This window comes from Bubalus bubalis, chromosome 8 (genome assembly GCF_019923935.1).
Source record: "Bubalus bubalis isolate 160015118507 breed Murrah chromosome 8, NDDB_SH_1, whole genome shotgun sequence".
NCBI classification, from domain to species: domain Eukaryota; kingdom Metazoa; phylum Chordata; class Mammalia; order Artiodactyla; family Bovidae; genus Bubalus; species Bubalus bubalis.
In genome coordinates, this window is record NC_059164.1 from 87333094 (window position 1) to 87346134 (window position 13041).

Sequence of the window (13041 nt, forward strand, 5' to 3'; positions counted from 1 at the left end):
GTATTCTTGCCACCTCTTCTTAATATCTTCTGCTTCTGTTAAGTCCATACTATTTCTGTCCTTTACTGTATCCATCTTTGCATGAAATGTTCCCTTGGTATCTCTAATTTTCTTGAAAAGATCTCTAGTCTTTCCCATTCTACTGTTTGGTAACTATGAAGAAAAATCAAGGAAATGACTACCATGAAAAGTAAGTATGGGATTTCTCTGGTTGTCCAGTAGTTGAGAATCTGCCTGCCAATTCAGGGGACACTGGCTTGATCCTTGGTCCAGATGGATTCCACAAATTGCAGGGCAAGTACGCCCACACACTTAGAGCTTATGTTCCTCAACAAAAGAAGTCACCGTAATGAGAAGCCTGCACACCTCAACTAGAGTGTATCTCCCACTTGCCGCAACTAAAGAAAGCCTACATGTAGCAACAAAGATCCAGAGCAACTATAAATAAATAAATAAACAACATTTTTTTAAAAAAATGAAAAAGAAAGCATGGTAATTATTTTTAGAGGATGAGAAGGTAAATTGAAAATATGAAGAGAAAGGAAGATGCTGACAAAGTCCTGTTTTGGGCCCAGGGGGGTGGCAACAGGGTTGGTAGTTTTACATTTGCAGATATATACTTGATATGTTTATTTCTGTACATTTATATAATTCACAATCATTTTAAATAAAATACTTGAAATCATTGAATAAGAAAGGCCAAATAAGAGTTAAGTGATTAAAGTAGAAGTATTTAGAAGTAATCAAATAGAATTAAGTTGCTCCAACTTCCCAAGAGGGACTACAAGAAACATAGTTTGAAGGCAGGAATCAGAAGGTAAAGTCAGCAATTATAAAATAATGTTCTTCTTTTTTAATGCATACTTGGTATGGCTAATAAAAGAATCTGCATTGGTGGTCTTTGAGAGCACATTATAATGACCTGGAATGATTTTAAAAAATCTTAACATTGCTATCACACTTGAGGATCTGATTGACCTGTTCTGAAATGGGGTCTAGATATCATTCCTATTAATTTATTCTCATATTCTCTCTCCCCATTTCTCTGTATAACTCTTTATCTCTTTCAAGCTGTCCAGATGATTCTAATGTATATTCAAGTTCAAGATTCACTGGTCTGTATGAGCAATTGTCATCAAAATAATACCTCTTATTTATTGAGGGCTCCCTATTTGTAAATATTGAGACATACAAATTATATATTTTATATTGTATATACAGATGTATGTACAAGTATATACACAGGTATATATTTATATCCTCAAAGCAACTAATTTTACAGATAACAATAGTTTCAGAAATATTCAATAACTTATCTAAGGTTGTACAGCCACAATAAATAGAATCAGAATTTGAGTTATGCTTAAAGGCCTTGATCCCTCATCAAATATCATTCAGTAAATATGTGTGTGGTTATGTTAGGTTAAATGTATTAAGATATGCACAACTTATCTTTTATGAGTCTATCCTCTGACACTCTTAATTAACCAGCTAATGGTCCTAATTACATCAGGTAAGAGGATTTCTACTGTACTCCCTACCAGAACTTTCTTTTTTCCAGTCTGGTCATTTTATTGCGCTCTAGAGATATCATGTTTATTTCCTACCTCTGAACCTACTGCTTCTCCCTCTCCTCCTAACCATCTCTAACTTCAAAGACATAGTTACGAGACATACATCTTTGAAAACGCAGCCAATACCTACTTGAGTTCATGCCTTTGCTTTCAAGATGGGCAGTAATGTGAAAGAACTATGGAGACTGACCTTCCAATCAGAACCATTTACTCAACTACTTAATGTGCCTTAAGTCAATAACTGATAAGGAAAAAGAAATAAAAATACTTATACAAATGCTGCTTTAAAATGGATAAAAATAAAATTTTCATCACGTGTCAAAATATATAGACAATAATTTCTGTTTTATTGAGTGTTAATCTCATGTTATATATATCTGCATTCATTAGAGAGACATTTATATTTAGACTATTCACTGTGTGATATTTACATTAGTATGTACCATAATACATAGTTTGAGAACTTTAAGATAAATACTAATGCATAAACTATATCCTCCCCAAATTGTACCCAAATGATATATTGCTGACAAAATAAAATTAATAATTTATTATCTTTATAATTACTTAATAGAAAACATCTTATTTATATTAGTATTCAATATTTTTACTGATGATGTGACACCCAAAAACTAAGAGAAAGTTAATGTACCTTTACTGTATGTTTAAGCGTTAAGAGTACATCCAGCCTTTCATCTTGAGAGACATTCTTCAGCATGATGCAGTTATAGATGTTTTGCAGCTCTCTGGCTCTGATGGTAAATTGTGTATCCATGTCAATTATTTTGCCATCAAATCTTCTCCATGTCTTTGGAGCTGAACACTTAAAAAATAATATTATGTTTATAACTATCAGTAAATTAAAGTTTCAAAAATAATTTTATTCTGTCTACTGTAAGTTAACCTTATTATTGGGTGCTTTATGAATAAAAATATCACTAAAACTTTGTTGTTCAGTCACTAAGTCGGCTCTAATTAGAAAATTAATTAAAGAATTTGTAGACCACGGGAAAGTAAAACAATTTAGGGGAAAAAATATCAGAGAGCTTCAGTCTATAGAAGTGCAAATATTTTCTCAAGATTCAGAATTTGCTACTAATTTGTACTAACTAGTATGATCACTGGGTTTCCCTGGTAGCTCAGTGGTAAAGAATCCGCCTGCTAACATAGGAGACACAGGAGGCTCAGGTTCGATCCCTGGGTCTGGAAGATGCCCTGGAGGAGGAAATGGCAACCCACACTAGTACTCATGCCTAGGAAATGCCATAGATGGAGCAGCCTGGTGGGCTACAGTCCATAGGGTTGCAAAAGTGTTGGACGCAACTGAGTGACTAAACAACAACAAAGCATGATGGTTAGCTTGATGGATTTGTGAAATAACTCATTAGCCCCTTGGGAAAAACATGCTGTTTAGAATGCTAAAAAGATAATCTACTTGGTTCAATTATATTGAATTGGATGAATGTGCCTCGACAATTGAGAAAAACCTTTGTGGAACAATTGTTACAATCCTCAGTGTGTCAGACCTACAACTATAGTGAAATGGAACTCAGTTATAGTTCTGTTTCCCATAAAAATAAATCCATAACAAGTTCACAGCTCTTTACAAAGCAGATGTCCACAGTAAAACATCTGTATTTAGCTATCTTAGCAGTGCTTTGGCCCCTGCCTTCCTGATGATCAGTAAGATTCTCAGTTTCTATTTCCAGATCTGGCTTGGTGCATCTCAACCTAGCCCACCTCCTGAACTGAGGGTCAAAGATGGAGTTAATTTGTCCTGAAGCTCATATAGGGAGTCCCACTCTAAGAATTCAGAGGCAGGAAATAGTGAGTCCTAGCTGACTCGGGACGCCAACAGAATATTTAAAGGCTATGTTTGCCAGTGCCATTGTTCCCTCCTGCCGAGACTCCCAAAACTTTAAGAGAAGATTTGCTGACCTAGAAAGAGCACAGTGAAAACTCAGCGACTCTTCTACTTTAAGGTATAAAGCTGCTGGGTTTCTCTCCCTGATTATAATTTATCAAAAAGGTGACTACGTTGATCAGGACTTCTAATCATTCAATGCTGTATTTTTTGTAGACTAATAATTTGAGGCTTGGGAGACCTGTAGTTCAATTTATGCCATACTTGCAAGCATTTCAATCTCAAATTTGATACAGTTTAAAGCTTAAAGAGAAGCCCACATATTGGAACAAATCATCAGGAATGTAGAATAGCCAGATAGAGAAACTATACAAGCCTATATTTATTTAGTATGACAACAGTATGAGGAATTTTTAGTTACAGCCTCAATTTACCTTTTTTTTACATTTCATATTATCTCAACTACAGTGAAAACTACCAAACTACTATTTAACAACAAATGTATTTCATATGTTTTCAAAGTAATGGCATCATTTTCTGATCAAAGATAAAGTGGATGTTGAACAGAGCTAGGAATCTTCATTAGAAACTTTAGATCCTCAGTTCTAGTTTTAATCTAGCAAATGAAAAGCTGCAGCTCTCTGATTAATTTCTATTTTTAGAGCATAAATATAATATTAAATAGTGTAAAGTTAATTAGCAGACTGATAGAATTAATAAGATTTATTAAGATTATAAGAGGGAAATAGCTCAATAAAAATATTTTATGATTTAATTATTATCACTTGGAAATTTTAAAATATATTGTTTTCATGGATATACTCTTGTTTGGGGTAGATCTCAGAGTGTTATTGAAATGTAATATTTATTGCAAAGCTCTTTTTGAAACTTCTAAGGAATAAGCAATCTTAGGCTACATTTCATATAGCAATCTTCTAAAGTCTAAAACCTTAATCTGCAGAGTTTTCCTCAGGGAAATGCTATTAAATGTAATTTCTTTTCTTTTCTTCCAGAAATGTGAACAATACCTTCAGCTCTGCAGGCTGATAAGTTATTTCATTTGTAATAATCCAAGTGCAATAACCTTTTAATGAAATGCTTAGTTCATCTACTCTATTGTGGTTCTTCTAAGCTGTGGTGTTGGTTTAATTCTACCTTTCCTCCAAGTTTTTGGTCCCATTTAAGATACTACAATATAGTAATACCTTGTATTTTTTCCAAATATATTCAACATCAAATCCTTTCTACCCTTCAATTTTTAACTTAAATCCTAACTTTTTTGTAAAGATTCTTAACCATGGTGGTATGAAACCACTGAAATCACTACTACCCAAAGTTCTATTGTATTCGTTAAAAACAAACACACAAACACACACACAGAACATGCAGTATCTATATTTCAATAACTCCAGGAAATGCAATTTGGGTCCAAATAGTTCTATAATTATTTTGCTTGCTAATTCTATTTCTCCTTACAGACTATAAGAAATAAATTTCTTATGTAGTTGTATGTATTTCACAGGGCCTACAATATTCACTCATTCATTCAAGAAATATTTACTGTGTTTACTGTATATTATTCCATGTACTAGGTAGCAAGTAGATAAATTCCAATTTCATGAACTCCAGTCTAAGGGCATAGAAAAATTTTAAAATAATTGAAATAAAAGTTGATTATGCTTCTGATGCAGGTAAACAGGTAACTTCAAGTTGATATGAAGCACTTAACTGGTGAAAAGAAAATAATATCTAAGATAATACTGAAGAATAACTAAGAATTAGCCAGATTAAAAGTAAACTGAGTGATACAATCAAAGAGTTCTAGATTCAGAGTTTGAGTTCCCTAGTGTCAACACTGAAAAGATATTAAAAAAAAAAAATCTGTTTGGCAAAGTTGTTTTGCTACTTGGATATATTACTGTCAACACGGATAACGTGGTCTTCAAGTCTAAGCTTTTTTGATTTCAGTCTTTAAGGTATTTTTTTGTATTACTCTGATGCAGGAAAATGTCAACTTTGCTTACTTCTCTTTTCTATTTTTTTCTTCCTTTGAATGTTGTGGCTGTAATAACAGATGTACAATAGTCATGTTCTTAAATTGCTTCAGAAAACAAGAACATAATAAATTCCATTTAGGTGCCAACAGATGAGACAGCATAGATTCTGGAGGAGAGAAACGGAAGAACAGCAGGAAGACACACTTTGAGGACGGGCAGGTGGTGAGATAACAAAAACCCTGAGAGCAGCAAGCTTCCACCAAAGAGAAGAAATGGCTACACTATGAGAGGAGGCCTTTATTTTTCCCTAAATTAATACTCTAGTCCCTCAGGGCACACATTAAGAATAACACTAACCCCCAGAGCTACTGGGTAGTGATCAACTTTGCTTTTACACAGCCAAGGGATTTTGTTCATCCACGGTGGACACCCCTGTGTACTGTGGTGCTGAGAGAGAGGCAAGAGCGGGTTGCATTTTTCCATCCCATTAGCTGCTGGCCACCTGAGTAAGGAGAAAAACAAAACTAAATGACACAGCTAACACAGACTGCAGCTTTTTAGCTTGTGATTGTGAGACACGGTATGTGAATCAAAGAGATTCAAAGAAATAAATGGCCTTGACCCCAGGGAAAACCTCTTGCAGAAATTCAAATTCAAATTGTCTCTTTACACAGTTTGGATAAGCAGCACCCAAGATATATTAGAAACTAGTTGATGATTTTTCTTTAAAATTTCTTGATCTGAATTTCTTCACCTCTGTCAATTTGTGAGTTTTTAACATTTGACAACCTGTGGCTGTCATGTTTGATAGGATAAAATTAGACTGTTTAAATAATGCTTCAAAAATCTTAAAGGGCTAAATAGATTAACCCTTTTATGGAGAATATAGGCTTAGTATAGAACCCCTAATAACTGATTAGTTCAGTGCTTTTATTGGACTAATTCAAAACAACAATCATTCATTACTCAAGAGAAATTCTGTGTCCTTGACAAAATATAACTATTAATTCAATATACTATATAACACTTAGACACATTGAAATTAAACTACAACCAAACCATGATATTTTATTTTCCAAAGTTATTTCCAACTTATAGGAAAGTAAATATTCTCTTTATATATCCATATGTTATGGCACTAAATGTGGATCTTAAAATCCACATCATGGCCCTGGTTGTTAGTATTCACATTTCAAAATGGTCTAGCCTTAAGGATTAATTCAAGCTATTTTTTTCTTAGCAATCAAAAACACCTATAGAATAAGTTACTTCAAATTTTATGAAATCAGTGCTGACTCCTCCTGAATACTTATTAGAGACATTGCCAGGCATGAGTAGGGTCAGGTGGGAAGAGACAGGCATGAAAAGGAAGAGAACTGGTATTAGAATTTATAACAAAAAAAAAGAATTTATAACAAAGGACTAACTATAAAATCTACCTTAACTGTTTTCTACGATGTTCATTACGGCACCATATACAAAAAGGTTATTTAAATTAATTTTGTGTTAGAATAACAAAGATTTCACAATTTACTATAGGAGGTTAAAAGCAGGCCAAAAGCCACCATTAGTCAATATTTTTAGAGAGTGGATGAATTATATTATCTCATCGAATGAGGATTGACTTCAAGTGTAGTTGTTCCAGTCCATGGTTGTGTTCTTCTTGCCCTGTGTAACATTTTGGTCAAAACTGAGGCAAAATTCTCTTATATCAGCTAAAACGTCCATTTCTTCTGAATCTTAGCCTGGAGATTGGTGAGATTAAGTGGTTTATCAGCTGGGGTAACCATAGGTTCAGGACCCCAATTCTAAAACCTCCAATCCACAAAAAACCTTTTTCGTGATTTCTACAGGTTCTTGTGGCCAACTTTTTCATCCCTTTTGCAATCTTCTGATCTTGCACCTTTGTGTGTTGCCCTGAAGCAGTCTGGATGTTAAGGCCTAGTCATTTCTCTTGTTCCTTTTCCTCTTACATTAAAAAAAAAAAGAATCCTCTTGCACTAAATACTTCTGTTAGTGATATAATTAATGAAATTACAGAAGCCACACTGTGCCCCACTGACTTCTAACTGTGTTCTCCCCTTCCTATCTCTCCAGCAACACTCAAAGACCTCCATGTTTCTGGCACAATTATCTAGCAATTCTTCCTATACTCAGGATCATTGAGGGTCTCAGATGTTACACTCAAACTAATCAACATATTTACCAAACAACAACAACAAAAAAAAAACGACAACAAAATAACATCTTCTTCACAGGAATTCTCATGAACAAAATGTCCCCATCTCATCTTTTTTGGAGAAATTTAAAGAATTTCTTAGCTATACTTGACAACAGGAGTAACCATCATCAACTGGCTCCAGAAGCTCAGATCATGAACTCCTTGTTGCCAAATTCAGAATTAAATTGAAGAAAGTAGGGAAAACCACTAGACCATTCAGGTATGACCTAAATCAAATCCCTTATGATAATACAGTGGAAGTGAGAAATAGATTTAAGGGACTAGATCTGATAGACAGAGTGCCTGATGAACTATGGACAGAGGTTTGTGACATTGTACAGGAGAGAGAGATTAAGACCATCCCCATGGAAAAGAAATGCAAAAAAGCAAAATGGCTATCTGAGGAGGCCTTACAAATAGCTGTGAAAAGAAGAGAAGGAAAAGCAAAGGAGAAAAGGAAAGATATTCCCATTTGAATGCAGAGTTCCAAAGAATAGCAAGAAGAGATAAGAAAGCCTTCCTCAGCAATCAATGCAAAGAAATAGAGGAAAACAACAGAATGGGAAAGACTAGAGATCTCTTCAAGAAAATTAGAGATACCAAGGGAACATTTCATGCAAAGATAGGCTCAATAAAGGACAGAAATGCTATGGACCTAACAGAAGCAGACTATACTAAGAAGAGGTGGCAAGAGTACACAGAAGAACTGTACAAATAAGATCTTCATGACTCAGATAATCACAATGGTGTGATCACTCACCTACAGCCAGACATCCTGGAATGTGAAGTCAAGTGGGCCTTAGAAAGCATCACTACGAACAAAGCTAGTGGAGGTGATGGAATTCCAGTTGAGCTATTTCAAATCCTGAAAGATGATGCTGTCAAAGTGCTGCACTCAATATGCCAGCAAATTTGGAAAACTCAGCAGTGGCCACAGGACTGGAAAAGGTCAGTTTTCATTCCAATCCCAAAGAAAGGCAATGCCAAAGAATGCTCAAACTACCGTACAATTGCACTCATCTCACACGCCAGTAAAGACATGCTCAAAATTCTCCAAGCCAGGCTTCAGCAATATGTGAACCGTGAACTTCCAGATGTTGAAGCTGGTTTTAGAAAAGGCAGAGGAACCAGAGATCAAATTGCCAACATTTGCTGGATCACTGAAAAAGCAAGAGAGTTCCAGAAAAACATCTATTTCTGCTTTATTGACTATGCCAAAGCCTTTGACTGTGTGGATCACAATAAACTGTGGAAAATTCTTCAAGAGATGGGAATACCACACCACCTGACCTGCCTCTTGAGAAACCTATATGCAGGTCAGGAAGCAACAGGTAGAACTGGACATGGAACAACAGACTGGTTCCAAATAGGAAAAGGAGTACATCAAGGCTGTATATTGTCACCCTGCTTATTTAACTTCTATGCAGAGTACTTCATGAGAAATCCTGGGTTGGAGGAAGCACAAGCTGGAATCAAGATTGCCAGGAGAAATATCAATAACCTCAGATATGCAGATGACACCACCCTTATGGCAGAAAGTGAAGAGGAACTAAAAAGCCTCTTGATGAAAGTGAAAGAGGAGAGTGAAAAAGCTGGCTTAAAGCTCAACATTCAGAAAACGAAGATCATGGCATCTGGTCCCATCACTTCATGGGAAACAGATGAGGAAACAGTGTCAGACTTTATTTTGGGGGGCTCCAAAATCACTGCAGATGGTGAGTGCAGCCATGAAATTAAAAGACGCTTACTGCTTGGAAGGAAAGTTATGACCAACCTAGATAGCATATTAAAAAGCAGAGACATTACTTTGCCAACAAAGCTTCGTCTAGTCAAGGCTATGGTTTTTCCAGTGGTCAGTATGGATGTGAGAGTTGGACTGTGAAGAAGGCTGAGCACCGAAGAACTGATGCTTTTGAACTGTGGTGTTGGAGAAGACTCTTGGGAGTTCCTTGGACTGCAAGGAGGTCCAATCAGTCCATCCTAAAGGAGATCAGTCCTGGGTGTTCATTGGAAGGACTAATGCTAAAGCTGAAACTCCAATACTTTGGCCACCTCATGTGAAGAGTTGACTCATTGGAAAAGACCCGGATGCTGGGAGGGATTGGGGGCAGGAGGAGAAGGGGACGCCGGAGGATGAGATGGCTGGATGGCATCACCAACTCGATGAACATGAGTTTGAGTAAACTCCAGGAGTTGGTGATGGACAGGGAGGCCTGGTGTGCTGTGATTCATGGGGTCACAAAGAGTCGGACATGAGTGAGTGACTGAACTGAACTGAACTGAAAGGAAACAAAGCAGCAGATAAAGCACAAGCAGGAAATCCTGCACAAGGGTCAGTCTTAAACAAGGCAGGTAAGTGTCACCCTCTTCCCAGTCCACTGGCACTTCAGAGGCCTCCAGCTCCTTCTTGAGCCCTGGTTTCATGCTGTCTTCTTACAGTTAACAATCAGATACATAAGGAACACAGTGCCCAGTGATGAAGTTGGTTTCAACAAAAGCAACATGCTAAAAGGAATTATGCTTAGTTCAAAATATGACTCAGCAGAAGTGTGAATATTATGGCTTCCATACAACAGGATTTATCGTTTCTAGAATGAAGATATTTAAGCATTTGAAACGATAGCATCTACATTGTGTATTTTCTTATAGTATCTGAAATATAAAATTACAAAAGGATCATTTCTGTTCCTTATTTTCCCTCCCTACCTTCCTCCACAAGCACTTATTGATACTCTGATGAACACTGAGCAAGGATATGAGGATATGGAGATAAAAGATAGCTCTTGCCTTAAGAAGCTCAGATCCAGGAGGATTCAGACATAATCCTGATGATAAAACTGACCACTATGCACTAAGACAGAAGTGAAACGAAGTCTTATGAAGGTATATGCATGCAAGTGTGCTAAGTCGCTTCAGTCATACCTGACTCTTTGCAACTCTATGGACTGTAGCCTGCCAGGCTCCTCTGTCCATGGGATTCTCCAGGCAAGAATACTGGAGTGGGTTGTGATTTCCTTCTCCAGGGCATCTTCCCAACCCCAGGCTGGAACATGCGTCTCTTATGTCTGCTGCCTTGGCAGATGGATTTGTCACCACTAGCGCCACCGGGGAAGCCCATGAAGGTATACAGTACAGGCTAAGGGAGGAGGGTCAGTAGTCCTTTTTGGAAGAAGGGGTATCTGAGCTTGTTTTATAGGGTGAGTAGCTGGTTACTGAGGAAGGAAGGAAAGGATGCTACATGCAGAGCCCACAGAAGAAGCAAAAGCACCGAGAGCACGTGGTTTTTCCATGAATGTGCAACTGAGTGTAACTGGAACAGTCTGGCTGTGGTGTGTGAGCAGGGATGATGGGATGGGTCAAGTGTGCCAAGAATGGACTATAAAAGTTCTTGTTCCCGGAGGGCAGGGGAGGAGCTGTGTGGGATGAGGTCCCTATGGCAGCAATATGGAGGATGGGGGAGGGAATTAAGAAGTGAACCTAGATGTTGAAAGCCTCGTTTGGGGACATAAAGGAATCCAGATGGGAAGGAAACCCAGATCCAATTAAATCAGTGTCCAGCTCTCACAGCCAAGGTGAGACCTTCTCATGACAGCCTCCTAGGGAGAGAGAGGGAAGCAGGAAAGCCGAGGTGCTCCATAACATCTCAGAAGCTTCCCACCCTCTCGAGTTCCAGCAGGAGCACAAGGCATTCCACTAAGACTCATGTTAGCTGTGGTTCAAGTCTATTTGGCCTATTTGAAGACATGTAAGGTCCTCAATGTGTCATGGCAGAGCCACCTCCCTGTAGGCAGTGGTAGGCAGTTTGTAAGGAAGAAGTAAAGAACTGAGGCAATGATTAAACTAATAGAACAGAGAGGATGGTGGCTAAGTAGGACATCAAGAATAATGCCCAGGTTTCTGCCTGAAGCAACTTAAGTGCATGATGAAACATTCATGGAGATAAACTATGTGAGTGCTACAGAATAGGAGCCTCAGTTTGGAGGTGAGAGGACAAGGAATGGTAAGACAAGATGAAGTAGGGTTTGACATGTCAGCTTGAGTTGTACTATGGGACATCCAAGGAGCAAGAGAGTAGGCAATTCAGTACATGATTTGCAAGCTCCTAAAAAGGATGCTTACTCCTTGGAACGAAAGTTATGACCAACCTAGATAGCATATTCAAAAGCAGAGACATTACTTTGCCAACAAAGGTCCATCTAGTCAAGGCTATGGTTCTTCCAGTGGTCATGTATGGATGTGAGAGTTCGACTGTGAAGAAAGGTGAGCGCCGAAGAATTGATGCTTTTGAACTGTGGTGTTGGAGAAGACTCTTGAGAGTTCACTGGACTGCAAGGAGATCCAACCAATCCATCCTAAAGGAGATCAGTCCTGGGTGTTCATTGGAAGAACTGATGCTAAAGCTGAAACTCCAATACTTTGGCTACCTCAAGGGAAGAGTTGACTCATTGGAAAAGACCCTGATGCTGGGAGGGATTGGGGGCAGGAGGAGAAGGGGACGCCAGAGGATGAGATGGCTGGATGGCATCACTGACTCGATAGACTTGAGTCTAAGTGAACTCCGGGAGTTGGTGATGGACAGGGAGGCCTGGTGTGCTGCGATTCATAGGGTCTCAAAGAGTCGGACACGACTGAGCGACTGAACTGAACTTAACTGAAGAGAGTTCTGGCCTGAAACTGTAGGGAGCTCCAGGATGCAGGTAGGAGTTAAAGCCACAAGAAAAACTGAGATCAAAGAAGAGAGCATACAAGATGAGTAGGAGGCATTTATAATATCAAAAAGTATGGTTTTTAAAAATAAATGCTCTCAAATAACAAGAATCACATAACTATTAGAATCATTACCAGCAAATATTTCAAAGAACTCCATCCCTTTTCTTCTTGTGGCTGGATAGGCTTTTAATTGTTTGGAGAGATCAAGTTTATAAAAGGAAATTGGTCACTATGGAAACAGGCTATCCAATATCAAACAGGCAGTTTTACCACAAAAGGGTAATTACTTTAGTTTTTCCCTTAATTGTATGTTTTCATGGTTTTCAATAATCACATATCCTTTTGGTTAGAAATTTTCAGTCAGTTAATGACCTGATAAGCAAAAGCAGAAACACTAATCCACAGCTCTTTGCCCAGGTTGCTTACTATGGGCACCATGGACCCATACAGTCAGAGATGACTGCTATAGTCTACATTTCAGTGGCGTGTGCAATTCACCTAATTTCTGTAGGCAGCCTAAGTCTAAATGAACAGAGTCACAAGGATGGTGTCTCCATGTTCTCCTTCACGGCCAAAGCTCTTTTGTTAACAACATGTTAATTTCATGTTACTTATCAATCATTATTCTAGGCTGCAGTGAAAATCTAAAGCTGTATAAGAAAAGAAGAAAAATTA

General features: G+C 37.8%; 1 protein-coding gene across 2 annotated transcripts in view; it reads right to left on the reverse strand.

Annotated features, from left to right (window-relative positions):
• The window catches only part of IQUB (IQ motif and ubiquitin domain containing), a 75887-nt gene that overhangs the window by 16885 nt on the left and 45961 nt on the right, over positions 1–13041 (reverse strand). For both annotated transcript variants that reach the window (XM_044946834.2, XM_025291448.3), the window contains exon 9: positions 2227–2397. In XM_044946834.2, the coding sequence (XP_044802769.2) occupies positions 2227–2397 (171 nt within the window). The remainder of the gene's footprint in view (positions 1–2226; positions 2398–13041) is intronic.